General features: G+C 51.4%; 3 protein-coding genes across 6 annotated transcripts in view; 2 read left to right on the top strand and 1 right to left on the bottom strand.

Moving 5' to 3' along the window:
- Positions 1–69: 69 nt before the first annotated feature.
- On the top strand, positions 70–10,852 carry GBA2 (glucosylceramidase beta 2). 2 transcript variants are annotated; one of them, XM_065879647.1, is made up of 17 exons: positions 70–607; positions 3,719–3,810; positions 4,103–4,218; positions 6,066–6,284; positions 6,591–6,830; positions 7,052–7,154; positions 7,313–7,466; positions 7,557–7,682; positions 7,882–8,054; positions 8,292–8,396; positions 8,606–8,713; positions 8,814–8,965; positions 9,088–9,194; positions 9,342–9,484; positions 9,564–9,679; positions 9,779–9,970; positions 10,266–10,852. In XM_065879647.1, the coding sequence occupies exons 1-17, from the start codon at positions 273–275 to the stop codon at positions 10,551–10,553; spliced, it is 2,769 nt and encodes a 922-aa protein (XP_065735719.1). In that variant the 5' UTR covers positions 70–272; the 3' UTR covers positions 10,554–10,852. The 2 variants fall into 2 exon arrangements, with proteins under 2 accessions (XP_065735719.1, XP_065735720.1); XM_065879648.1 differs by lacking the exon at positions 10,266–10,852 and adding an exon at positions 10,114–10,140 and having other exon boundaries at positions 273–607.
- Positions 10,716–15,002, bottom strand: CREB3 (cAMP responsive element binding protein 3). Of its 3 annotated transcripts, none has more exons than XM_065879650.1 (10): positions 14,714–15,002; positions 14,369–14,506; positions 14,116–14,263; positions 13,972–14,039; positions 13,765–13,854; positions 12,475–12,581; positions 12,296–12,364; positions 11,565–11,649; positions 11,383–11,467; positions 10,716–11,304 (listed from the first exon to the last, which is right to left on the bottom strand). In XM_065879650.1, exons 2-10 carry the CDS (start codon positions 14,504–14,506, stop codon positions 10,988–10,990), a joined length of 1,107 nt encoding a protein of 368 aa, XP_065735722.1. In that variant the 5' UTR covers positions 14,714–15,002; the 3' UTR covers positions 10,716–10,987. The 3 variants fall into 3 exon arrangements, with proteins under 3 accessions (XP_065735722.1, XP_065735723.1, XP_065735721.1); XM_065879651.1 differs by lacking the exon at positions 14,714–15,002 and adding an exon at positions 14,602–14,705; XM_065879649.1 differs by lacking the exon at positions 14,714–15,002 and having other exon boundaries at positions 14,116–14,287; positions 14,369–14,658.
- TLN1 (talin 1) overlaps positions 14,920–25,930 on the top strand; it is a 31,980-nt gene continuing 20,969 nt past the window's right edge. The window contains exons 1-11 of the mRNA XM_065879646.1: positions 14,920–15,205; positions 21,188–21,350; positions 21,594–21,691; positions 21,956–22,085; positions 22,187–22,339; positions 22,602–22,744; positions 22,854–22,981; positions 23,707–23,767; positions 24,422–24,526; positions 24,854–25,009; positions 25,772–25,873. Coding sequence (XP_065735718.1) covers positions 21,221–21,350; positions 21,594–21,691; positions 21,956–22,085; positions 22,187–22,339; positions 22,602–22,744; positions 22,854–22,981; positions 23,707–23,767; positions 24,422–24,526; positions 24,854–25,009; positions 25,772–25,873 — 1,206 coding nt within the window. The 5' untranslated portion in view covers positions 14,920–15,205; positions 21,188–21,220. The remainder of the gene's footprint in view (positions 15,206–21,187; positions 21,351–21,593; positions 21,692–21,955; positions 22,086–22,186; positions 22,340–22,601; positions 22,745–22,853; positions 22,982–23,706; positions 23,768–24,421; positions 24,527–24,853; positions 25,010–25,771; positions 25,874–25,930) is intronic.

Raw genomic sequence — 25,930 nt, 5'->3', positions numbered from 1 at the left:
AGGCCCGATCCTTCCCGCCCAGGACCCAGAGAGAGGACCGAGGGGGAGACCGTGGCGGCTTTATTGCTGTCGCCGCCACCGCAGCAGCAGCAACAGCTCCCCGGCTCCACGGAGACACTAGCTCACCTCAGCTTTCCCCAGAGGCCGGCCCTCCGAGAGAACACCTAACAACAATCCGCGCCCACATCTGGGCTTGGCTGGCCAGATACTTTGTACCAGAAAGCTCGGGAACCGAGACCACCGAGGTCGTGGGGACCCAGAATCCAGGGAATATGAGAACCGGAGTCCCAGCCTCGGAACAGACGAGCTGTGCCAAAGGGGGTCCACAGGCTTATTGCCCTGAAAATACTGAAGGCACTGAGGCTGTGCAGGTTACAGACTGCCAGAACCCTGAAGACAGTCAACCCCAGAATGAGCAGGGCTACAGCAATCCGCAGGACTTTGGGCAGCTGATGGCTTCCTATGAGGGTAAAGCCAAGGGCTACCAGGTGCCTCCCTTTGGCTGGCGCATCTGCCTGGCTCACGAGTTTGCAGAGAAGAGGAAACCCTTTAATGCCAACAATGTCTCGCTAAGCAACCTAATGAAGCATTTGGGCATGGGCTTGAGGTGAGTAGATCCCATTGCCTAGACTACCTTATTATACCTCACTTTGTTCCAGCAGCGGCAGGAAAGGGTGAGAAATAGGTGGATACCTTGTCCTAGTCAGGTGGCCCCCATTCCCAACGTAATTCTTAAGCCCATGGTTTTGGAGGGTGAGACCAGGTCACATCTCTTTGCAACCCCCTTCCTTCCTGTAACTTGTCTTTTTAGCAAGAAAGAGCAGGAGCATTTGGGCCTTGTAGTCATTTAGGCTCCCTCTCACATACACCCTCTTTTCCAGAGATTGCTCTTTGGGATTAGCTATACTTTGTGACAAGGTAGGAAGGGATACTCTGGCAGCTGTGGTACTGATACAATGTTGTTTTCTGGGGAGGGGGCGGGATTCTCAGCCCCAGATTCTCCTGAGCAGCTGGAGTATTCACTGAACTTTTTTAGGCACAGCAATTAATAGTCCCAACACCCATCAGCTTCTTTCCTCAAGCTTTGGCTCCAGGGAAAGGGTGAGAGCCTTCCTGCTCTCAACCATATGGAGAGAGCGATAAGAGGTGCTGTTCACTCTATTCCGGAATAGACGGCCCGTTATATAAAAAGCAAAGACCTTTGACCAGAGAGGCACTGCCTTAGGTGTCCCCAGAGCTTAGTAATAATCTTCTAGAGCATTTCCTGGTCTCCCCCCACACAAGGGTGGCGGACACTCCAAGAGCTTATCCTGGGCTGTAGAACTCCTCCAGATGCCTCTAGATCCCCACTGAGTTCAAAGACTAGTGATGGGGCCAAGACCTATTAACAGGAGCAGGTGGATGTGAGAAGAGAAAGCATCACCCAGAGGTCATCCTGAGTCAGTCCACACAGTAAACACAGAGCTGGGGAGGGAGGCTTAAAGTTCGGGAAACCCAGGCCTGGCAACCTCTTAAATAGGGGCTCCTTCTCTTCCACAGTCAGTGCTCTGGGGCTGGGGTGGGGAGCCCGTGTACCTAACCCAAGCCCTAGGCAGTGGGAAGGGCCTGTGGCTGCCTGGGTATCTGACTCCTTTGCCAGCTCCCCTGGGTGGCCTGTACCAGACAAAAATAATCCCTCCAGGCTGCTTCTGAAATTGACCCTGCCTAGTTTTGACCCCCAAAGGCTTTGGGTCAAAATAGGATCTAGGGCTGGGGTACTGAGAACAGCACATTGGGGTGCATGTGGTGGGGACGTGGAGGTCAAGAACCCATCTGTAGGCATCCTACCCCCCAGTCCCTAAGTATGAGCCGAATCACAGAGGCCTGAAGCTGTGCTCAGCCCCCTGGACTTGGCTCTGCATCCCAGGACAGGGTGGGGATCACTGACACAGGGGTTTGGGAATGAGATGAGGTCCTGCATTGAGGAGAAAGCAGGGGTGAGACAAGGAAGAATTCTGAATGATTATTCTTAAGTGGGGGCTGAAATTATGGAAAAGGCCAAATAGGTCAGGAATGGCCAGCAGCTAAGTGGAGTGAGAGAAAGGTGGGCTCTGAGAGGGAGCTGAACTGGGGGTAGGTACTGTGATTAGGAGCTCCAGCAAGACAGAGTTCTCTTGGCCTTAGAGCGGTAAGAACTCAATTTTGGTTGCTCTCCCTTTCAGCCAGAATCCATTCATTCAGTAAATATGTATTGAGTGCTTGTTCTGCGCCTGATACTCCTTTGTTCTGCCTATCTTCATATCTTGCATTTCTCCCTCACTGCCCTAATCCGCGCTGTGCCCTCCCTCCCTTCACCAATCCTTTGTGGCCTCCAGTTTCAAAGTCCAGTTTCCTCTAAGCTGGCAAAGAAGATCTGCCTTCCAATCATCCCATCCTTCGTCTTCCCTCCCTCTCCTCTCACCCCCAAAATGTACCCTCCCTGTTCTTTAGTCAGATTTTCCCTCCCCTTGCTCCTGTCCCTGTTCATTTCTCTTATGCCCCATTGTCTGTACATAACGTTCTTTGTAAATTCAGCAAATAGTTACTGACTGCAGACCATGTGCCCTGCCCTGTGCTTGAAGCTGTGGGTAATAATCAACTAGTCTTTGTCACTGTCCCTTTCCCCAAGAAACTTAAAAGTATGTCAGACTCACATGAGGAACACTAAAATAACAGGACAGTGTCTGATTGGGAGTTGAGACAGTGTATGCACAGATATTCCACTTTGTGGCTTTCCTATCTGCTGTGCCATTTGCCCTTCCAACCATTCCTTGAGGTAGGAAGGGCAATAGGTATCCCCATTTTGTAGATGAGGAAACTAAGCCTCAGCGGGGTTACCCAATTACATGGTTACAAGTGGTGTGCTTGAATAATGTGTATAAACTAGCTGGTGAGGGAGAAGAGTGGAATTGGGAGAGAGTTTGGCAGGGCAGGGGTTGCTTAATGAGGACCCACTCTGAATGGGAATTTGTAGGAAGGAAGATTAGAAAATAGACTTGAGAGAGATGTCAAAGCCTTGAATCCCAAACAGAATCTTTTGCCTATTGGATACAGAGCTGTGATAAGACCAGGAAAATGTTGGGGTTTTTAGAACGCTTTACTGGGATATTATGAGAGAGCAAAATTAGAAAGCTTACAGTTTAAATGCTGAACTTAAAAGAAAAAGGAAAAAAAAAAGAAAAAGACTTAAAAGGAAATGCCCCAAAATGTAAACACTGGCTGTATATGGGTGGGATTTTTTTCACCTTCCACCTAGTGCATTCTCCAAATTTTCACCTTTCATAATCAGGAAGAAAATCATCATTTTAAAAAGAAGAAAGTTATCGCAGCAGCCTATGCCTGTATGTGGGGTGGGAGTGATTATAAATCAGGAAACCGTAACTGGCCCTTTCAGCACCTCAGACGAAAGTTCCTGGAGTAAATTAAAGCAGTCGTGTTGGAGTTAGTGGTGTGAAAAGATCAGAAAGCCCCTTCTAAGGAGAGTAGAGAGGAGAAACAAAGACAGTCCCGTACTGTGACCTGGGGTGACTGGGAAGATGAGAGGACCTTGAATTGTAGAGATGTTGAGAGTAGGAGAGGTTTGGAAGTGAAGGCGATGGATCCTCGGGACATTTAATGGGAAGTCACAGCTGGGTGTCCAAAGAGAGGCCGGTGACTGCCGCCCGCTGCCCCTCCACTCACACTGCCCCTTGCTCCTTAGGTACTTGCAGTGGTGGTACCGGAAGACCCAGGTGGAGAAGAAGACACCTTTCATCGACCTCATCAACTCTGTGCCCCTGAGACAGATCTATGGTGAGCCTCACTCCAGCTCTCCCCAGTCACAGAGGGCCCAGCGTCCAGGCCTACTGCAGAGCTAGGCAAAGAGGCTTTCAGCTTATTTAAGTTGCACTGACCCATCCCCTAGGGTTTTTTCCCCAGCTTTATTGAGATATAACATATAGCATTGTGTAAGTTTAAAATGTACAATGTGTCGATTTGATATCCCCATGGTGTTTAGAGGAATCCATCTTTATAGTCTAGAAAGGGAGAAATGGGCTCGTTTTCCTCTCCCATGCCCCACTAACCATCCTGATTCTTTCTCTAGGTTGTCCCTTGGGTGGCATTGGGGGAGGCACTATCACCCGAGGCTGGAGAGGGCAGTTCTGTCGTTGGCAGCTTAATCCTGGAATGTACCAGCACCAAACAGTCATTGCTGATCAAGTAAGAGCCAGGAGGTGAAGGAGAGGTCCAGGCAGTACTTCCCAGGCCAGGAAGGGTCTCTTTGCTAGTGTAGGATGTGGCAATTAGAGATGTACATGATTCAGTCCAGTAAGTACTTTCAGGATGCTTTCTGTGTGCCCAGCCCTGTGCTAGGATGTACTATAGGAACGAGACACTCAGAGCACACGTTCCCTGAAAGAAAAAAGGTACCCCTGTGCCCTTCATTTTTCTAGTAAATGCTTCCTACCTACTTTGCTGCCCCAGTTCCACTAGCTGAGCCAGTAGCCAGCCACAGAGAGTGAGAGAATTCCAGGATCACTTAACCTGGTTGAAAGATCAGAAGGGAAAACAAACCAACAGTCTACAAATGCACAGGAGGACAGGATGCACAGAGCGCCCACTGCTCGCCCTGATTTGCCAGGCTTCAGCCAGAGGCCAGCTTCTCTGCTGGTGGTCACTCCTCTGGAGGTCTCTCTGGCTGGGGGCCTGGGAAGCCCCTCTCCCAGGCATAGATCTCCAGACTTCTTCCCTTTTCTGAAGCTTCACTTCTTTTCCCTGTGTTCCTTCATCACGGAGTGATGAAGGCCTTTGATTGCCAGAGGCATGTGGCCTACCTTTCATCATATCTCTCTAGTGCCCTCCCATGTTGAGTTGTCCACCAAGTTCCTATTTCCTGTCTGAGGGAGGCCTCCAGCTTTCAGCTTATCTTCAAAGGAGAAATGACTAGCAGACCTTGAGTCCTGTTAATGATAATGCCCTTCCTAGTTCAGGTTTACCAGCCTTGCCCAATGGCCCAGGCTTCCTCTGTGGCTCATCCCTGAGGTATCCCGGGGGAATGTCTTCCAGCCTTGTGACTCTTTTGTATAACATTTAATATTTAAAGACAGTCCTACAAGGGAAGTACCATTATTAGGCCCATTTTACACATGAGGAAATTAAGATTCAAAGAGATTTAGTAATGTGCCCAAGGTCACATGGTTGGTAAATGGAAGCACAGGGATTCAGAACCAGTTTTCTCTGCGGTTAAAAGCCTGTGGTCTTAACCATTACCTACTATTCCAACAACATAAAAAAATTATTTGATATATACATTAAAGATAACAGACATATATACATTAAAGATATCAGGCATACTTTGAACCAAGGAAGAGATATTAATCCCTCATAACCCTCCCTTCCAGAGGAGTCAGAGAGTCAGAATGTGAGCACATTATAACATGCTAGACTAGAGGGGTAGGGGGACACACAGCAGAATGACTCACTGCTTGAGGAGAGGAGATGGCATTTGACCTAGGCCTTGAAGGATGAGGGGTTTTACCAAATGGAGAATGAACATGAGCAAAGGCATGGAGAAGGAAATGTAGTGCTCTCAAGGAACAGTATTTGATATGAGCAGAATATAAGGGCTCGAACAGGTAATGAGTCTGATGGGCGGGGAGAGGCCACATCAAGAAGGGCCTTGAAAGCCAGGTAGATGAGTTTAGGCTTTAGGCTGAGGGCCACGGGGAGTCACTGAAACTATAAACACAGACTAACATATCTTGATTTCTCTGTAAGAAAGATCAGTCTGAAATCCAAATTTCAGAAGAGGCAGAAGAGTAAAAGCAGAGATGGTGAGGGCCTGGCTTAGGGCACTAAGACCACATTAGTGAAGGGAGATAGATGGGGGAGGCACGACTCGGTGGTCACTCCGAGCCTGGGGGAAAGGCCTGGGGGATGAGAGAGGCTGTGGTGCGTTGGTCGCCACTGCGGGCTCTGGCAGGGCAGGAGCTACTCTGAGGAGAGGGAGACTTGTTTGAGGTACCTGTAGGTTACCCATTTCCAGCCCACGTACCTTCTTGGTTTAGTTCACAGTGTGTTTGCGCCGGAAAGGGCAGACTGTGTACCAGCAAGTCCTGTCTGTGGAGCGCCCGAGTGTCCTGCAGAGCTGGAACTGGGGCCTGTGTGGGTACTTTGCATTCTACCACGCCCTGTATCCCCGAGCCTGGACTGTCTATCAGCTTCCTGGCCAAAATGTCACCCTCACCTGCCGCCAGATCACACCCATCTTGCCCCATGACTACCAGGTGAGGCTCCCCTTCTGTGTTTCCTCCATTGCTCTCCCTTCCCCAGGATCTGTCTCTCCTGGAAGTTCCATGACCTATGCAAGAGGGGGTGGAGAGTGAACATCACACTGGTTTCCCAGGACCACCGCCCAATTGGTCTTCTGTCTCCTGGCAGACAGCCTGCCAGGCAATATGGGGAGATGCAAGTGGAAGACAGAGTATATTGCCGGGTATTTGAGTCAGATCATCGGTGCCAAGGACTGATCCTGGGGAGTGGGGCCAGAAGGGATACGCTGGGACCATCTGAGTCTGATCTTCTGCTCCCAGGACAGCAGCCTGCCTGTAGGAGTCTTTGTGTGGGATGTGGAAAATGAAGGGGATGAAGCCCTGGACGTGTCCATCATGTTCTCCATGCGGAATGGACTGGGGGGTGAAGACGATGCCCCAGGGGGGTTGTGGAATGAGCCCTTCTGTCTGGAGCGTGATGGGGAGACTGTACAGGGGCTGCTTCTGCATCATCCAACCCCTCCAAATCCCTACACGATGGCTCTGGCTGCACGACTCACGGTATGGAGGAGGCTGCCCCATACCATAGCCTCTGAACCCCTACTCTCAGCCTGGCCCTAGCCCACCCCCCATGCCACCATGGTCTCTTCACTTCCTTACCTCCTGAGTCCCACCCTCACCACCCTAGCCTCTGGAACTTGGAGGCGGGAATATATTCAGGGGAGTTAGGAGCCAGTGTACCTGTGGAGTTTCTCCTCACAGAGTCTTTGGTCCCTTAACAGGCAGATACCATGGTAACCCACCTCACAGCCTTTGACCCTGACAGCACTGGGCAGCAGGTGTGGCAGGATCTACTTCAGGATGGACAGCTGGACTCCCTCGCTGGTGATGGGGGGTCTGACAGGGAGGTGGTGGGAAGAGAGGTTGTCCCTGTCTTGGGAGCAGGGGGGGGAGGCCTGGTAATAAGCAGGCTTTATTCCCATGTTAGGGACCCCTGCGGCTGAAGGGGGTGCCTGTGCTGATTCATCTTGCGCTTCTCTCAGGCCAAAGCCTCCCCTCGCAGAAAGGAGTAGGCCTCGCTGGGGCAGTGTGTGTTATGGGCAAGCTGCCACCTCGAGGCCAGTGCCGCTTGGAGTTCTCACTGGCTTGGGACATGCCCAGAATCATGTTTGGAGCAAAGGGCCAGGTCTACTACAGGTGATGGGAATGAGAGAGCACAGGGTCCATGGTGCTGGGGCTCTGAGCTGGAGCCCACATTCTCATCCCTCCCCTTTCTCTCCACCCCAGGCGGTACACAAGGTTCTTTGGCCCAGATGGTCATGCAGCATCCACCCTTAGCCACTACGCACTGTGCAGATATGCAGACTGGGAAGAGAGGATCTCGGCTTGGCAGAGCCCGGTATTGGATGACAGGTGCCAACGGGGCCCATCTCTTGCCTTTCTCCCAGGCACTCACACCTCAGCTGGGACTCCTTGATTCAGTCTCCACCCACCAAAATCAGCAGAGTTGGGCTGGGATTCACTTGGGACCCCTACTCTGCTGAACCCCAGAATCCGTCCTTTCCTGGGAGGTCCACACTCACTGGACTGTTCCCTCCTCCTGACTCCCCAGATCCTTGCCTGCCTGGTACAAATCTGCGCTGTTCAATGAACTATACTTCCTGGCTGATGGGGGCACAGTATGGCTGGAAGTTCCTGAGGACTGCCTACGAGAGGAGACGGTGGGGAGCATGTGTCAGCTCCGCCCCCTCCTACGAGAGTATGGTCGATTCGGCTACCTTGAAGGTACGGGCCGCTGGTGTTCGCAGTATGGCAGGCCATATCCATGAGGCCAGTTGGTGCCCTGCCCCCAGGCGGGATGATGGGTTTTGCCTATCCCAGGGTACTGGTTGGGATGAGGGGTAAGTGTCAGGTATGGAGTGTGACAGTGCCCCACCCCCAATGCTAGAGGAGCAGCTAGGCAGGGCAGTATGAAGGAGCAGCAGGAATCCTGGCAACAGTGTGTCTCCCTCATTCCTCCAGGCCAGGAATATCGCATGTACAACACATATGATGTCCACTTTTACGCTTCCTTTGCCCTCGTCATGCTCTGGCCCAAACTCGAGCTCAGCCTGCAGTATGACATGGGTGAGGGTCCCTTTTGTGCCTCTTCTGCCCTCTTAGCTCCCCACGCCCCTGAACCTTTGTGGTCCCTCACACTGTCTCTTCCACCCAAACATAATGTGGATCCTGCTTATTGGTTCCCCTCTGGAGTCATACACACACAGTTCTGTGCCCTACCCCAAGCCTACCCATTCCCTGCCCCGCGCCCCCCGCTTGTGTATCTGCTCCCCCAGCTCTGGCCACTCTCAGGGAGGATCTGGCACAGCAACAGTACCTGATGAGTGGGATAATAGCACCTGTGAAAAGGAGGAACGTCGTGCCTCATGATGTTGGGGATCCAGGTAAAAGTCCTTCCACCACAAGTGAGCTTCTCTTCCTCAGTTTTTGCACCCTCTACCCTACCCTGCAGTGCAGATGAAACAGGTTTTCTCCCCTCCCCAGATGATGAGCCATGGCTCCGGGTCAATGCATATGTGGTCCATGATACTGCGGACTGGAAGGACCTGAACCTGAAGTTTGTGCTGCAGGTTTATCGGGACTATTACCTGACGGGTGACCACTGCTTCCTGAGGGACATGTGGCCTGTGTGTCTGGTAAGGGATGCATGTGCAGTGGTCATGCCAGGGGCATGCTGCCTGGTGTTTGGGGAGAGCCCGGCTGGCTACTGTTGTCTTTTCTTAGCATCTAGGTCTTCAGTATCTTGGTCCCTCTCTAGGCCGTGATGGAGTCTGAAATGAAGTTTGACAAGGACCAAGATGGACTCATTGAGAATGGAGGCTATGCAGACCAAACCTATGATGGATGGGTCACCACAGGCCCCAGGTTGGGGGGTAGGGATTTCCAGGGGCCTGAGGTGGGGAACTGAGCATCAAGGGATTGTGGGCTTAAGGACAAGTGACTGCCTATTATTTCTACATGGGAGTGGCTAGAGCTGCCAGGCTAATTCGCTGAACCTGTGTCTCTGATCAGTGCTTACTGTGGAGGACTGTGGCTGGCAGCTGTGGCTGTGATGGTCAAGATGGCTGCTCTGTGTGGGGCACAGGAGGTCCAGGATAAATTTTCTTCCATCCTTAGCCGGGGCCAAGAAGCCTATGAGAGACTGCTGTGGAATGGTGAGTTGGGGGATCCTAAGGAATCTTAAGGCAGCTCTGGGGAGGCAAGGAGCCTTACTTTGTCCTTCCCCTCCTCCAGGCCGCTATTACAACTATGACTGCAGCTCTCAGCCTCAGTCCTATAGCATCATGTCTGACCAGTGTGCTGGCCAGTGGTTCCTGAGGGCCAGTGGCCTAGGAGAAGGAGACAGTGAGGTGAGAGACTAGGAGGAGGAACCGGAGAGAAAGGTAAGGGTTTTTCCTGGAGGTGGGAACCAAGTTTAAGAGACTGTGTTTCTTCCCTTGCCCCATTAGGTATTTCCTACCCCACATGTGGTCCGTGCTCTCCAAACTATCTTTGAATTCAATGTCCAGGGCTTTGCAGGAGGGGCCATGGGGGCTGTGAATGGAATGCAGCCCCATGGTGTTCCTGATAGATCCAGTGTCCAGTCTGATGAAGTCTGGGTGGGTGTGGTCTACGGGCTGGCAGCCACCATGATCCAAGAGGTAATTCACTCCCTTCCCCAACTCTCTGCCATCTGTACCTTGGCCTAGCAAACTTCCTCAGCCATCAGACTTCTGTACAGCCTAATTCAATGTCATCTTATCCATCCAGAGAGCCTCCCCCTTTTCCCTGGCATGCATTCTATCTCCTGCCTTCAGGCTTCTGCCTGTGAGTCAAGTTTATCTCCCCCACTGGCTGGGAACTCCCTGAGGGCACAGACCCTATTCTCTCCATCTGTCCAGCTGAAATAGCTACTCAGAGGTTGCCAAGTAATATGACTGCCATCTCTCCCGACAGGGCCTGACTTGGGAGGGCTTCCGGACAGCTGAAGGCTGCTACCGTACTGTGTGGGAGCGCCTGGGCCTGGCCTTCCAGACGCCTGAGGCGTACTGCCAGCAGCAGGTGTTCCGCTCGCTGGCCTACATGCGGCCGCTGAGCATCTGGGCCATGCAGCTGGCCCTGCAGCAGCAGCAGCATAAAAAGGCCCCTGGGCCAATCGCCAAACAGGACATGGGACTAAGCACCAGGCCCAGACTTGGACCAAAGGAAGCCGTGGCAAACCCAAGCCCAGAATGCGCCTCGTGAACTGTGGAAGGAGGCGCTAACAGCCCAGCCTTCAGCCTGGCCCTTCCTCCTCCTCCACACCCACCCCAACTCTCCTGCAGCCCTGAGCCACCAGGACAATCATGCCCTCCCTTCTCCCCACCCAACCGCGCCAGTAAAGAGGGGTTGAGGGTGACCCATGCATCAGAATCACTTATTTATTTCTTTCTTCACCCCATCCCCTCACTGCATGAAGTGTTCAAGGAGGTCAGTTGATTCCCCCAGGCCCATTCATGGGGTGACAGACATACATGGGTACAAATAAAAGACCCAGAAAGCCAGTAAGTGTGGTGTGTTTGAGTCCTCAGGCTTCCTGACAGGGCACCAGGACCTGAGGCGAGCCCCCTCCCGTCCCTTTTCCTCTGAACACAGACTGGGGGCTGCAGACCATGACTGAGGCCCCCACATCCTCACACCTAGCCTGAATATCTACCCGGCAAGATAACAGACGTGGAGCCGTGGGTAGGGAGCCATCCTCCCTCACTTGTGAGATTTGCATGCAGGGGAGAGATGGGACCTGGGCAGGAGGATGCTGAGAAACTGTCAGGCAGTGGCAACTTCAGGGGAGGCTCTGCGCTAGGAGCTTGAGGCATGTGATAGAAGAGGCAGCAAGAATTGCTAGGAGCCTGGAGCTCATGGTCCAAGCTGTCCTTTGGTACCTCTGACTGAAGGGCAGGCAGCTCCAGCTGGGGAGGGTCCTCGCTGGGGAGGGCACGAAGCTGGCGGGACAACACTGAGGAGACAAATGCCGTTCAGGGCAGGCTGGGCTTCTCCCCTAGCCCTTCCTTAATGGTATCCTCAAGGATCTCACCTCCACGCTCAGCTGGCAGACTCCCCCTTGTGTCCGATGAGTACATCACAGGTACGAAAAGGAGACAGAAAGAGAACAGCAGGACCTAGAGCACAGGAGAAAAGAGATGAAGAAGGGCTTTGCATTGCACCCCTATCCGTGCCACCTGAGAAAAGAATCTCTCCTTCCATCACCATCCTCACCAAGACACAGGTGCTGCCGCTGCTGGCTTTGTTTGCTGTCTGAATCATCATGGCCTGGAGTTTCCTCAACTGATCCAAAAGGGACCTAGAGGAAGAGAGGGGACAGACAGCAGCCCCTGGCCTGGCACCCTGACATACAACAAAACCCTCCTGTTAAGTTCATCTCCTCCACCTGTGCACTGGATCCTCTCTTACTTTTGTACCTATTTTTGCAAGTGATCTCTTCCTCTCTGTGAACAAAATGCCTGACCTCACTAAAACAAACACACACGTCTCTGCCCTGATTTAAACTCCTTTTGCAAACCCCTTCAGTGGTTCTACACTGCCTGATCAGCTCTGCACACAATCCTCACTAGGGATTATACGTTCTCTACCTTCCAGCCCAACTCACCCGTGTTAGGGTTCCAGCCAGACTGGACTATGCTGTGTTCTCTCTGCCTAGAATGCTCCCCACACCTCCACCCAAGAATCCTATCTACTATTAAATGCCATCCGCCACATGAGGTCTTTATTATTCCCTCCTTTCTCCTTCTTGATACTTACCCATAGTTACTTGCAAATTTATTCCCTGCTACTATGAGCTTCTTAGAATCAGAGACCCACTAAAGGCCAAGCACCAGACCTTACACGTGGGAGCTGCCTAATTAGAAATCAAGTGTGGAGCAAGAGAAAGACTGAGACAGTATTAAATGGGAGAGATGAGAAAGGACTGATGTCGAAGAGTTGCTTACAGATTCTCCTCCTCCAGGAGCTGTACTTTGTTCTGTAGCTCCAGATTCTGGGCTGTGTATTTCAGAACCCTGGAGGAATAACAGGGATGTGGGGGCATGGCCTGTATCCACCCTTAAAAAACCTAACACTTCCAATTACCTCTGTTCTCTCCACCCCCGAGTTCCACTCCCTTTTATACCTGCTCTCTAAACGCCCCACATACACCTTCTTCTTCCTGCGGCTCTCTTGAGCAGACTTTTTGTTTCGAATCTTCCTCCGCACTCGTTTCAGAACTTGTTCCTCCATCTGAGAGAAGACAGGAAAAGGGGTATCATCCGAGGAACATTAGACCAAAGAGTTTGGAGGCAACTGAGTTCGATCTTCCCAATGTGGAAATTCCTTCTACAGCTTCCCTGACCAACAGGTACTCTGCTTCTGTCTGAGTGCCTCTGAGGACCAGTTGTTAATGCCGTCATAAGCCAAGCCACTGTAACAATTTTATTAACTAAAAAAAACCTTCCTTATCGTGAGCCAACATCTGCCTCTATTATTTCTACCTATTAGACTTACCTAGCACCTGATCTCTGGGGCTGTAATAGAACAAAGGTCTTTAGCTATTTAAAAGCACTTGACATTTCTTCAGAGTTTAAAAAAAACTGGGCAAAAAACAACTCATCATCTTATCTGCTCTTCGCAGGATGGACTGCATCCTCTTAATATCTGTCAAAGATCGGGGCTCAAAACTGGACACTAAGATGCTTTCTGGCCAGTAAAAAGGAGAGCAAGACGGTTACTGCCCTTCTAGCAGCAACACTGTTAGTTTACTGGTATCCGACGATACAGCTTCCAAACTCCATTCACTTTGTTAGTAGCCATATCACACTGTTGACTCAACCTTTTCTTTTTTCGCAGCTTGTGGAATCTTAGTTCCCCGACCAGGGATTGAACCCTGGCCCTCAGCAGTGAAAGCACAGAGTCCTAACCACTGGACTGCCAGGGAATTCCCTCAACTTGTACTTTTAAGAACTTAAAATTCTTTTAACCTTTCTGTTAATGAACATTGATTTCATCACAGTATCACAATGCTGTGCATGTGAGGCCGCCACTCACTGCTTGACAATCGGGATTTTACACTTATTCTTGTTATACTACTCAATCCAGCCTTGATGAACCCTAATACTTAATTCTACTATTCAGCTATAGGTAGATTAGTGCGAAACCAGTGAAATATAAGTGTCAGGGACCCATGCTTGCACAGTACTTTCCAAATCCCTTTACTAACATTACCCTGATAATTCTGAATTTTTACTTAAAAAGAACACCAAACTTTGTACAAGCCCTGCAAAACCACCATCTGCCCTTGCATCCAGCTTCCTGGTAACAACAAATGTGCTAATCTCTCACCTCAGTTCTTTTTCAAGTTACTGATATAAAATTAACAGAACTGGCCTACTTGGGACTCACAACCCTCCTCCAATGGGAGTCTTACCTTAGTAAGAGGAAGCGTCCCAGGCAGGGTAAGCCCCTCCTTCTCCAAGAGCCTCTTCTCCTCTTCAGTCAGTATTAGCCTAGCAATCTCCTGGGGTTCCTGAGAGGTGGGCAGCAGAGTTGCAAAGGGATGTCAGAAACGAATGGGGAATCCTGCCCCAACCCGTGCAATGCGGGGAATAATCCTCCTGTAAATCAAGTCAAGTACCTGCTCTGCCGGCTCCTCCACATGCAATGGAGTCATCTGAGCCCCCTCTTCTCCATATCTCTCAGTAGCTGAAAAAGGGAAAGTATGAATAGCCAGGCCCGTGAGTCCTCTCCTCCCCCAAAACTTCACTTATTACAGACTTACCTAGATCTATGGAGACATGCTCCCGTGAGAGAGAATAGGTGTGATCATGGTGGACAAGACAGGGGTTAGAATTGCTGAAAACGGTCAACGATGCTGGGGGACTCGGCAGGCAGCTCAGGAAATCCTCTACGTCCCAATTGCTCAGGGCCTGCATAGGGTTCAGATTAACAGGCTTTAACGTATCACCTCCCACTGCCTCAGGGACACACCCCACAACCGGCCCCGGGTCTCCCCGACTCAGACCCCTACCTACCTCAAAAAGTGGCAGCTCCCAACCCAGCGGAGCCTCCAAGGCCTCATCGGGCGCCGCCACCAAACCTCCGCTTTCCTCTAGCAAGAAGCCCAGCAGGTCATGGTCACCCGGGTCCAACGCCAGCTCCATATGAGACATCTACGGAAAGGATGTGCAGAAACGCAGGAGTTCACCCCTCCACCCGGCCCCAATCCCCAACCCTACGCGCGACCCAGACCGTCAGTCGACCCCACCTATAGGTTCCTCAGCGGGGTTTTCCTCCTAGGTGCTAGCAGGGTCTCTGAAAACGGACCCGCCTCCCAGACTCGATTCCCCGCAACTTCCAACACAACACAAGTGACGCACCTACCCGAGAGGCATTCCGGGACTTGGAGTTCCCCCCGACGCGGAAGCGGCGTCGGTGCGCGCCACGTCCCGGGCGCTATGCAAATAGAGGGTACTTGCCTGCCGCCCCCTCACTCCCTGGGGGCGGGCATTCTGGGGAACCGCCCTCGCCTTCTCCCCGGGCTAGAAGAAGGAAGGATTAGAGCCTAAAAGGGAACTCCGGCGCAGTTCGGGCGCCTTCTCTGGCTGCGCCGCACCCTCGCTTCCTGCCGGGGAGGGGCTGCCGGTAGTCGGCGGGCTCCCGAGCATCGAGAGCTGGAGCCAGAGCAGCTTCCTGCAGCCCCCGCGACCATAGAGCGCGGGCCCAGGGCGCCGCCCGCGGGTGGGGGACGTTCCCGGGACGGAAGTGGCCGAGAGAGTGTCGAAGAGAGGGCGAGGCCGGAGCCTGAGAGCCACCCGGAGAACGAGAGGGTTAGCGGACCAGCGGGCGGGGCACAGAGCCGGGCAGCGCAGGTAGGGAGGACCGGGCGAGCTGGGGCTTCAGGGTGGGGCTGCGAGGCCAGGTCCGGGAGGCGGGTGGGCGGGCGGGGCCGCTGACTCTTCTGCGTCTGTTTCGGGTCCTGTTGGAGAGATCAGCGTCCAGTGTATCTCCGCTTGTGCTCGGAGTTAAATAGGCCGTTTTTCGGGAGCCAGGCCCTTCCTGGGAGCAGATGAGTTTGGGGGAGGGTGAGGAGTGGGTGGCAGTGTGGCGCAGGGCGGGGATCGGCTTTGAGGTTAGTTGATAGCGGGTGAGTAGGAACACATTGGGTGAGTTGCGGATTAGGTGGAGTTGGGTTTAGGAGTTAAGGTTAGCTTTTGGAGTTATAAAACCGGGGTTAAAATTTAGATTTATTAGTGTGAGTCAGGTGCGTTTTGTGTAGGTGAAGTTTGGATTAAGAGCATTATTTTGTTTTCTAGGATGGCCAACATAAGTCAAAGTTAGAGTTCAGGGTCAGGTTAAGGGTCACCAACAGGAACTAGGTTAGAAGTCCAGTTTTAGGGATTAGAGAAGGTTGGCATAGTCAGTATTAGGGATAAACGGAAGGGGTGAATCAGGAATCAAGTGTCAAATGAGCTTTAGGTTTAGGGGTCAAGATTTAGGGTTAAGGTCGGGATTTGGTGCTAAAGGTAAAAATTTGATCAAAATTAGGGATCAGGGATTGGATTCAGGTGTGTGCTAAGAAAGAGATGAGTGTCAAAGCCAGTACTGGGAATCAGGAGACAAATTAGGGTCAGGGTTAATGTTAGGAATCTCGGGCAGTTCTCGGTGTTGTAGTTGAGGTCAGGGTGGTTGACCTCGGGCAGGTAAATTTAAGAGATTGGCAGTAAGTAGATGCCCTTGTTTTGCGGGGAGGGCTCTTATGCCTCTGTAGTCACAGGGGCTTCTTTGGCCCAGAGAAATGACAAACTAATTTCAGGCAAGGGTTCTGGGCTTCAGCTAGAATTGCAAGCATCTGGGATTCCAGCTTCATTCTACTGTCTAAGCCTAGGGCTCTTGCTGTGACCACCACAGTTGAGGGGCAGGGGTTCCTGGACCATACTGTTTAAAAGATAGGAGATGCGAAAGGGTTAGAGACTCAGGAGGTATACAAGGCTTAGTAACACGTGGGGGACTGCCTAGGGGAGACGGGATGGTGATTAAGGGGGAAGCAGACCAAGGAAACTGCTCCCATGGGAGAAGGGGATGGCTTAATCCTCTGAAAGTTCAGCCCTACTGCCTCCGTCTTCCCTCATTCCCTGGATATTAAACCTTCCCCTCCAACTCTCCTCCCTGGCCCTGCATTTCACACCCTTCAGGCCTACCCACTTACAGAATACTTCCCTTGCCTTTAATGCTCCCGTGTTGTTCACCTTACCATCCATTCTCAGTGTCAATTCTGCCTCCCTTCCCACCCCTGAATCCGCACATCCTTCTGTCATGCAAATCTGAGCTTTCCCATCATTTTAAAGCACTCTCCCACCATTTTCACCCACTCATTCAAGTGCATACCTCCTGGTCATCTGCTGAATACCCCACCACCAGTCCAACACTACTGCCAGGTCTTTACGGTCCCTGCTATGTGCCATTCCCTGATTCTAAGCCTCCTTAATTTCTTGGTCTAGTTATAGTTCCCCTTCCCCCACTGCCCCAAGAGAAAAGAGGAAATGAGACCCAAAGAGGAAACTGGATCTTGCTGATCCCACGCCCAGCCAGGCCACTGACCACACCCCCATTTCACTCCCAGCCTGACCCTGCCACTGACCACAACACTATCCCCTACTCAGCCTGACCCGGCCACTGGCTGCATCCCATTCCCCTCAACTCCATCTTTACTTAGACACTGCCAACGTCCCTTCACTCTCCCCCCATCCCACTAATGTAGCCTAATTTAGCCACTTACCACATCTCTTCTCAACCTCTTGCAGCCTGACTTGGCCTCTGACCTCACTCCATCATTCCCTGTCTTAGCCACCATCCACATAATTATTCTTCCTCTTCCCCCAGCCTGATCCAGTGACTAACTATAGATGTATTTTTCCTACTGTTACCTTCCCAGTCTTTCTTTACACTTTGTCTTCCCCATTTCCAGCCTGATAGAGTCACTAACCCCATCCCTTCTGCCCCTACCTGGCTGCTAACCACATCCCCTAACTGCAGCCTCATCTTCACATTCTCAGCTCCATCTGCTCCTTTCTTTCCCCCTTTCCCAGTTCCTTGCCTAAACTCAAGCTCTCCCAGCCACTCTGAGTGCCTACTGATGACGCGAAGCAATGGGACCCCAGCCTGACTTTGGGCCTTTGTTCCTGAGGACAGACTGTCATCAGCTCCTGTCAGTTCTCCCTCTTAAAATTTGTAATGAGTGATGTCCTCCTCTCCACCTTTCTAACTCTGGCTTCATTACCTCCCACTTGGGCTAATGCAGTGTCTTTACAACCAATCTCCAAGGTAGATGCCAGAGTTATTTTCCTAAAGTTTACTTCTGATTATGCCCCTTCTCTGATCAAAGCCTCCCTTTGCCTCCTGTTGCCCTCCGGTAGGTGAAATTCCGCATACTCCTGCCGAGTTCTCCCCTGCCTTTCCACCCTAACCTTGACTTCCCCATCACTGCTCACTTGCAGGTACCCTGTGCTTCAACCAGCCTGCCTCCTCACTTCCCTGAATGCCCCTCCGTGATTTTCTGCTTCTCCACCTTTGCTTATGCTATTCTCTCTGCCTGGAATGCCACCCCTGACTCATCTCCGGCTGGCTGGAATAGTGGAGAGAGCTTGGGCTTCGGAGTCAGAGACCTGGGTTTGGATCCTGGCTTCACAGCTTATTCGTTTGTGTGACTTATTAGCTGTGTGACTTGTTCAAGTTAAATACTTGAACAAGTGCTTAACTTCTTTGAGCCTCAGTTTCCTAATCTGTAAAAATGGAAATACCGACACCTACCTTGCAGGGTTGCTGTAAGGATTAAATGAAATTACACAAAGAAATTGACATATAGTCAATAAAAGATAGATCATTGTTATTTTTTATTATCTTTATTTTTTTTAATCCTAACTTCAAATGACACTTTTCATGAAGACATTTTAGTCCCCCTTCCCTGACCTAAAGGGATCTCTCCTGTGAGCACATGCCACCTGGTTCTTACCACATCCTGCCTTCTGTAACTTTGTATGTAGCTCATCCACTCTGCTGACCAGGAGCCCATGGAGGGCAGAGGCTAGGGCTTACCCGCCACTGAGAGTTTGGCCCAAGGCCTTCCCATAACATGCCCTCGAAAATGCTCACTGGATGGATGGAAGGAGAATGTCTGTATAATGAGAGGAGAGGTGCTGGGGCCGAGTGCTGTGTGCTTGCCGATAGAGGTGTATTTGTACGTCCCAGCTGTGTGCGTGGGGTGGAGTCCATGGGAAGATGACGTGGTTGTGATGGATCTGTGTAGGGCTGTGTGTTTGAGATAATGTGTATGTAGAGACTGTGTAAGTAGCTTTGTGGGAAAGAGCTCTCTGCATAGGCTGGGGTACATCTAGGGAGAAAGAATATGCATGGATCTGGATGTAGGTGGGGAAGGGTCGTGCTGGGGGAAGTCAGGTCCAGCCCTTCAGCTGCCCAGTCCAGCCCTAAATGAGCCTCCAGCAGCCTGAGGCCGGATATGTCAGTCTCACCCACAACCCTCCCCTCCCTCTCAGCGGTTACAGACTCAGAGGCCAAATTTGGTAACAGACTGAGTGTTACTCCCCCAGCCCTCTTACATTCTGACTCTGTCTTCAGCTTTCTCTCTCCCTTTGTCCCTCTCTGTAACTCCCTGTCTTTCTGCAGCTCCCTTTGTGGGTACCTGCTCTGACTCTATTCTCTATGTACCCCAAATTCCTTACCCCCAGTACATTTACATTCCATTCCTTGCTGGGATTTGACCTCCTGTCCTCTATTCCCCCCCCCCCCCCCCCACAATTGCCCAACTCCTCTGGAATGTATCTCAGGAATGTCTTGAGGGAGGAGGAGTTCTCTGGGAGGGGGACACGGAGGGGGGAGCATTGTTGCTGTTCCATAAAACATGATAGAAAGGGGAGCAAAGTTCTCAGGCCGGAACAGGAATTGGATAGCTTCTCCCCATACTTCCAGGGGCCTGGTTCTGTGCTATCATCGCCCCCAACTCGCTCAGTTCCCTTTCCTCCCTCACCCTCTTGTAGCCATGTGGATGTCCACTGAGGACCAGCCTGAAAGTGAGGGTAGCCATGACTCAACTCCCTTATCGGGGTCTCACCAGAGGTTTCCGTGCTTGAGGAAGAAGGGGGTGTCCATATGTCCGGAGGAAATGGGGGGAGACATGCAATTTCAGCTTAGGGTCTAAGGTCTTTTCAGTGTGCCCTCAGCTTCGCAGACCTTCCAGCGACCCAACAGCCAGGTCTGTCCAGCTATGGGGAGAGGTGCTCCAGGAATGGGGAAGGGAGTAGAAACCTAGTAGTGGGGAGACTGGGAGAGTCCGCTCTTGGGAGTAACGATAGAGGACGAGCTGTGGCTGTTGCTTTTTTGAGACTCTGTACTATTTATAAGGTTAGAAATTGTCTATCATATCCCTGGTCCAGACCTTTCCCACATCTGCCTCCCGCCTCCTGTTTCTACCTAGATTTTCAATCCCTCCTAATCTCTTCACCCTCCAAAAACATACCCCTTGCCAAGTTCCCTGATCCTCAGCTGCTGTTTCCTAACACCCCCACCTCTGCTTCCAGCCTTCTCTCTAGTCTGCTTTCTCCCCTTTGGGGCTAGCAGTTTGTAGAGAGGGCAATGGGCAGGCTAGATTTGCTCACTCTCTTAGGTAAGAGGCACCAATCTCTGTGCGGAGCTGGGTCACATCATCAGCTGCTAGGCAGACGTGTGGTCTGGTACACTCTGCACTGCCTGCCGCCTCCACTGAGAGGTGGTGCCGGGAGGGCTCGGTGAGACTGGTGTCCCTGGCCGCAATGAAAATACTATCAGGAGAGGCAGCTGAGGTGGAGGGCAGAGTTTCAGAAGGACTAACTGAAGATGAGAGAGCATAGGAGGAGTTACAGTGAGAACTGGGTAGTAACTTGGTGACTTAGAAGGAGCAAGGACTGAGTTAGAAGGACTGGGCTCTTTCTCTGACCTGCTTTGAAACACACACACACACACACAGACACACACACACACAGACACACACACACGCACACACACACACACACACACACACACATACACGGTCTGATTCCCCTTCAGCAAAATTAAAGAGTTGATTAGATCACTTCTGAGATCCCTTTGGGTTAGAAAATCATGATTCTAGCTTGACTGCTGGGAAACCAAACATGGGCCAAGCTCCTCTGGGAGGCCCCCAGCACGTCAGGTTAGAGGAAAGCTGAGACAAGTGGGCCTGGATGGATTGAACAGCAAGTGTTTGGCCTCCCTGCCGAACTAGCTAGAGACAGTGTTTGCAGGTCTCAGGAGCCCTTGGGGATTATCTAATATAACGTCTTCATTCTGCAGAGGAGGAGGCTAAAGCTGTGAGAGGGAAGATCATATGATGAGTCAGGGCAGAGCTCTGAAAATTCCAGACGGGAAGAAACCAGCAGGGTATAGTAAGAGACAAAGAGGGAAGAAGACTGAACCAGGAAGGATGAAAACAGGGCAGAGGCGGGGCTGGGAAAGGAGGTGAGCAGGGACAAGGGTAAGAGAGAAACACTTGGAAGAAAAAAGGGAGGCACAGATTCCAGTGCTGGGGGCGGAGCGGTGTCCTCGGGTAACACTGCGTTTCAGACCTGCTTTTGTACCTTGCAGACCAGCCTCTCCTTCAGATGTCTTAGACACCTTAGGCATCCATCTGATGCAACTCATCTTTCATTCTTTAAAATTATTAAATAAAACAAAACCAACTTCACCGCTATCTGCTTTGGTGACTCCCTTTCCTGGGCCTCTATCTGGGGGGCCTCCTCTCCTCCAACAAGGGTGTATTCTAATGCCCTGATGCCACAGGTCAGGTATAGCCAGGCTGGAGAGGAGAAGCCGCCACCATGGTTGCACTTTCGCTGAAGATCAGCATTGGGAATGTGGTAAAGACGATGCAGTTCGAGCCATCTACCATGGTGTATGATGCCTGTCGCATCATCCGTGAGCGGATCCCAGAGGCCCTGTCTGGCCCTCGTGAGTCTGACTACCCAGATGGCTGGGGCGGGAGTCCTTGGTCCCTTCTCATTCCCAGGCTCTTGGCCTTGGGGGATGACTTTCTTGTCCCCCAAGGCTTTTCATCTCTCAGGTCTGTGCTCCTTGGTTCCCTCCCTCCCCTTTAGGCCTCAGATCACTGAGAAAATAATAAGGGGCAGTGGTGCAGCCATTCAGCCACATTGGGGTCCTTATGAGTCTGAGGTGATCCATCCTCTCTTTTAGCCAGCGACTTTGGGCTATTTCTGTCAGACGATGACCCCAAAAAGGGTATATGGCTGGAGGCCGGGAAAGCTTTGGATTACTACATGCTCCGAAATGGGGTGAGTATGACTTCATCAAGGACCACCAATATCCTCTTCCATCACTTCCCTCCTTCCGCTTCCTATTTTCAGCACCCGCATCTGTCGTCTCTGACCTCCCCCATGCCTTCTTTCTATTACAGGCAGTCATAATACCCTGCTTTCGAGCGAGCCACCATAGTCTTCCTTTTAGTAATCTACTTTCCTCCCGCCTCTGGCTGCCTGAAAAGGAAGTAATACCTTTAGCTTAAAGTGGGCCCCTGCCTCCTATTCCTGCCCCAATAGGACACCATGGAGTACAGGAAGAAACAGAGGCCCTTGAAGATCCGTATGCTGGATGGCACTGTGAAGACTGTCATGGTGGACGACTCTAAGACCGTCACTGACATGCTCATGACCATCTGTGCCCGCATTGGTAAGGGGCTAGTGGGGCCGGAGGCTCAGGGGGAGGCCCCAGTTCTGCCAGAAGACCTGGCTGCAGTGCCTGGGATGCTGCCAACCCACCCCCTCCCCCAGGCATCACCAACCATGATGAATATTCACTGGTTCGAGAGCTCATGGAAGAGAAGAAGGAGGAGGTGACAGGGACCTTACGAAAGGACAAGACACTGCTGCGAGATGAAAAGAAGATGGAGAAACTAAAGCAGAAATTGCACACAGATGACGAGCGTAAGCAGAAAGGGACAGAAGAGGGCATTCGAAACAAGCAGGGTGGCAGGGGCAGCCGTTTCTGTGTTATTTACTGAATACTTGCTTTTGCAAGGCAGTTTAAACACTGGGGATGCATCTGTAGTAAAACAAAGTCCTACACTCACGGAACTTAACATATTAGTGAGAGAGGGTAGGAAATGAAGAAACAAACAAAAAGCCAGAGATTAGATGGCATAGGGGCTCTAGGGGCTTGACATTGAGGGGACTCTCTGTGTCCCAGTGAACTGGCTGGACCATGGCCGGACGCTGAGGGAACAGGGAGTGGAGGAGCACGAGACGCTTCTGCTCCGGAGGAAGTTCTTCTACTCAGACCAGAATGTGGACTCCCGGGACCCTGTCCAGCTGAACCTTCTCTATGTGCAGGTAGGGAAAGGACTTGCCTGGCATGGGGTGGTAGGGAGAGAGGCAGAAGCGCAGTGGGGGTATCTCTGTACCCCAGACAACATTCGCCTCCTTTCGCTGTGCTCTGCAGGCACGAGATGACATCCTGAATGGCTCCCACCCTGTCTCCTTCGACAAGGCCTGTGAGTTCGCTGGCTTCCAATGCCAGATCCAGTTTGGGCCCCACAATGAGCAGAAGCACAAGGCTGGTTTCCTCGAGTGAGTGACCCTCATCCCATACCCTGGCAGGGCCCAGGACTCCCTGCCACTGTGGCCCCAGCACAATGGGCCTGTCTCCATCCCAGTCCTTCTCCCCTGTTTCCTCTTCTCAGGTCCCAGGGTCTGACCCATATGGGTACCTTTTCAGCGTCCATCGTCCATTTGTCTCCTCCCTGGCCTCATGTGGAATATAAATGTAGTCCAGAATCCCTGCCCCTGCCCCCTACCTCTGAAGTGAGCTTGTAACTTTTCTGAGGTGCTCTGAAGAATTGTACTGCAATAGCCAGAGGGAAAGTACATTTTCGTCACAGGGAACATCAGATTTCCGAAGTCTCACAGGTCTCAGCCACTGGTGTTTCTCAGAATATCTACAGTTTGGTGTGGCTTTCTCAGCTTCCTACAAGCATGGTCATCCTTCTTGTGAGCTCCTTCTGCCCTTGGTCCCCTAAAGTTGTGCTCTTGACCCTCTTTTCCTGAAGGAATGAGCCTCCAACTCAAGTTCCCTTAGTCTCTTTCCCTGTAAGGAGGGACACAGGCTGTATTCAAGAGTTAGTATGAAGTCATCTCGATTTCAGGGACAATCCAGACTCTAGTCCCTTGAGTCTTCTTTCTCCCCAAAGATAATACTCTCCTAGACATTTCCTTACAACCCTAGGCCCACAGTCCATGGCCCACATAGCCCTGATGCTGTCCACTACATGCTGACCCTCCCTTTTCTGGTGTAGCCTGAAGGACTTCCTGCCCAAGGAGTATGTGAAGCAGAAGGGAGAGCGTAAGATCTTCCAGGTGAATGGGGATGGGGACAGTGTTTGGGATGACCCGGGAGCTTTGCTGCTTAATCCTACTGACTAAATGGACCCCCGCCCCCTCCTTGTCACCCCTACCTTGCTTCCACCCTCCAAGCTGTTCTCCCACCCCTCCTGCACCGAGAAAGCAGAAAACCTGGGCTTCTGGTCTTCACCTGCACACTGCATCTGCTGTGGAACTCAGTTCAGTAATCTTGTTTTCTTTTCTTTACCTCTAACATGGGATAACTACCTTCCCTGAGTAGGATTGATAGGGGAATCAAACGAGGTGGTATGCCTAAATTACTGTGAAGAGTATATATCTTCGTACAGACGGAAGGTGTTATCCCCACTCTTTGAATCCTCAGCCCAAAAGGCCTTGTATTTGACCTTCTACTTCCTAACCATCCATTCGTGTCTACAGAATGTCTGCAAGTTCCTTAACTGTATCCTTCACTTCTTGAATAATTGCTTCTGCATATCCTTTATCAGCCCCATCCCCTCACCTTCTCATTTTTTATAGCCTGCATCCCCCTAACTCTTCCTCTGTTCCCATCATGCTCTCCCATCATAGTTCACATCCCAACTTAACTCCTCATCTGCGATATCATCCTCCCCACATTTTGCTAAATGTTTCCCCATTTCATACTCGAAGGCACACAAGAACTGTGGACAGATGAGTGAGATCGAGGCCAAGGTACGCTATGTGAAGCTAGCCCGTTCCCTCAAGACGTACGGCGTCTCCTTCTTCCTGGTCAAGGTGGGTTACGGATACTTCTCTCTGCCCGCCCTTACTTCCACTCTTACCCTTTCCTCTCTGAGTCTCTAACCCTGCCCCCAGTCACATTTCCCGTTGTTCCCCAAGAATCTCATTCTCTTCCTTGTGAAAACTTGCCCCTTTGTCAGTTCTCCACCATCACTTCCCTCCTTACCCTGCATTTTCCTTCCCTTTCCCTTTATCCTAACATAGCCTTGTCCCAGGTCCATCCATAGACACCCTGGTTCACCCCTGCCCACCTCAGCACCCCACTGTTGTCTGGATCTGATCCCCTGACCAATAACACCAATGACAACCTCTGCCCTACAGGAAAAGATGAAAGGAAAAAACAAGTTGGTGCCCAGGCTTCTGGGCATCACTAAGGAGTGTGTGATGCGAGTGGACGAGAAGACCAAAGAGGTGATCCAGGAGTGGAACCTCACCAACATCAAACGCTGGGCTGCCTCTCCCAAGAGCTTCACCCTGGTGAGCTGGGGTCTCGGGGGAGAAAGGGCTTTGGAGTTTTCAGAGAAGGGGCAGCCACAGAGGTCTCCCCCGCACCCCTGCTCAGGGGTAGGTGCACTGAATGCAACTCCAGAAAAAAGGAAAACTTTGGAACTATTGCAGGAACGTGGAGATTAGAATAGAGGGGAAACTCTCCTGGAGAATGAGGAAAGCTTAAATGAAACATTTTTTTAAAATCAACAGAACAAAACTGTAGCCAGCAAGCTGAGATCACAGGAAACTTGGGGAGAGGGAAGAAAAAGGTGACAGAAAGAAAAATAAGCCTCCCCTCTTTCAGCAACAGCTACTTACAGTAGTTTCCTCCTCTAGCTTTATGTTTTGGCATTATGAATTGAAAACTGATCCCACCTTGAGGAAGTGCCCCACTGAGAAGGGAAATTAGTAAAGGTGGTTTTTCCATTTTGGGTACTAGTACTAATCCTTAACTATGGTCATTTAATGATAAATGATAAGTGTGTCCTCCCAATTCAGGGTGAGAGAAGAGAGATTTCCTAAATGCCACACATTTGAAACTGTAGCATAAAGAGCACTCCTCGGAAATAAAATATTTCCCTCCAAGGAAAATAAAGAAATAGGAGATTGAAGAAAGGCTGTTGTCCTAGAGGCTCTTGGCATGGGACGGGGAAGCGCCCCTCATCAGCTCAACCTTGGGCTCCTGCCCCACCCTTTCCCATCCTGGGTGGATTCAGGCTTTCCCACTGAGTCCCCACCTTGTCCCCCTAGGATTTCGGGGACTACCAAGATGGCTACTACTCGGTGCAGACAACCGAGGGGGAGCAGATCGCACAGCTCATTGCTGGCTACATCGATATCATCCTTAAGAAGGTGAGCGCTGCCTGACCCCCACCTTCTCCTTCTCCTCCCTTACCTTGTCCCCAAGCC

The sequence above is a fragment of the Phocoena phocoena genome, chromosome 6 (assembly GCF_963924675.1).
Source record: "Phocoena phocoena chromosome 6, mPhoPho1.1, whole genome shotgun sequence".
NCBI lineage: Eukaryota > Metazoa > Chordata > Mammalia > Artiodactyla > Phocoenidae > Phocoena > Phocoena phocoena.
Note: the sequence above shows the minus strand (reverse complement) of the source record. Positions and strands in the feature narration are given on the sequence as shown.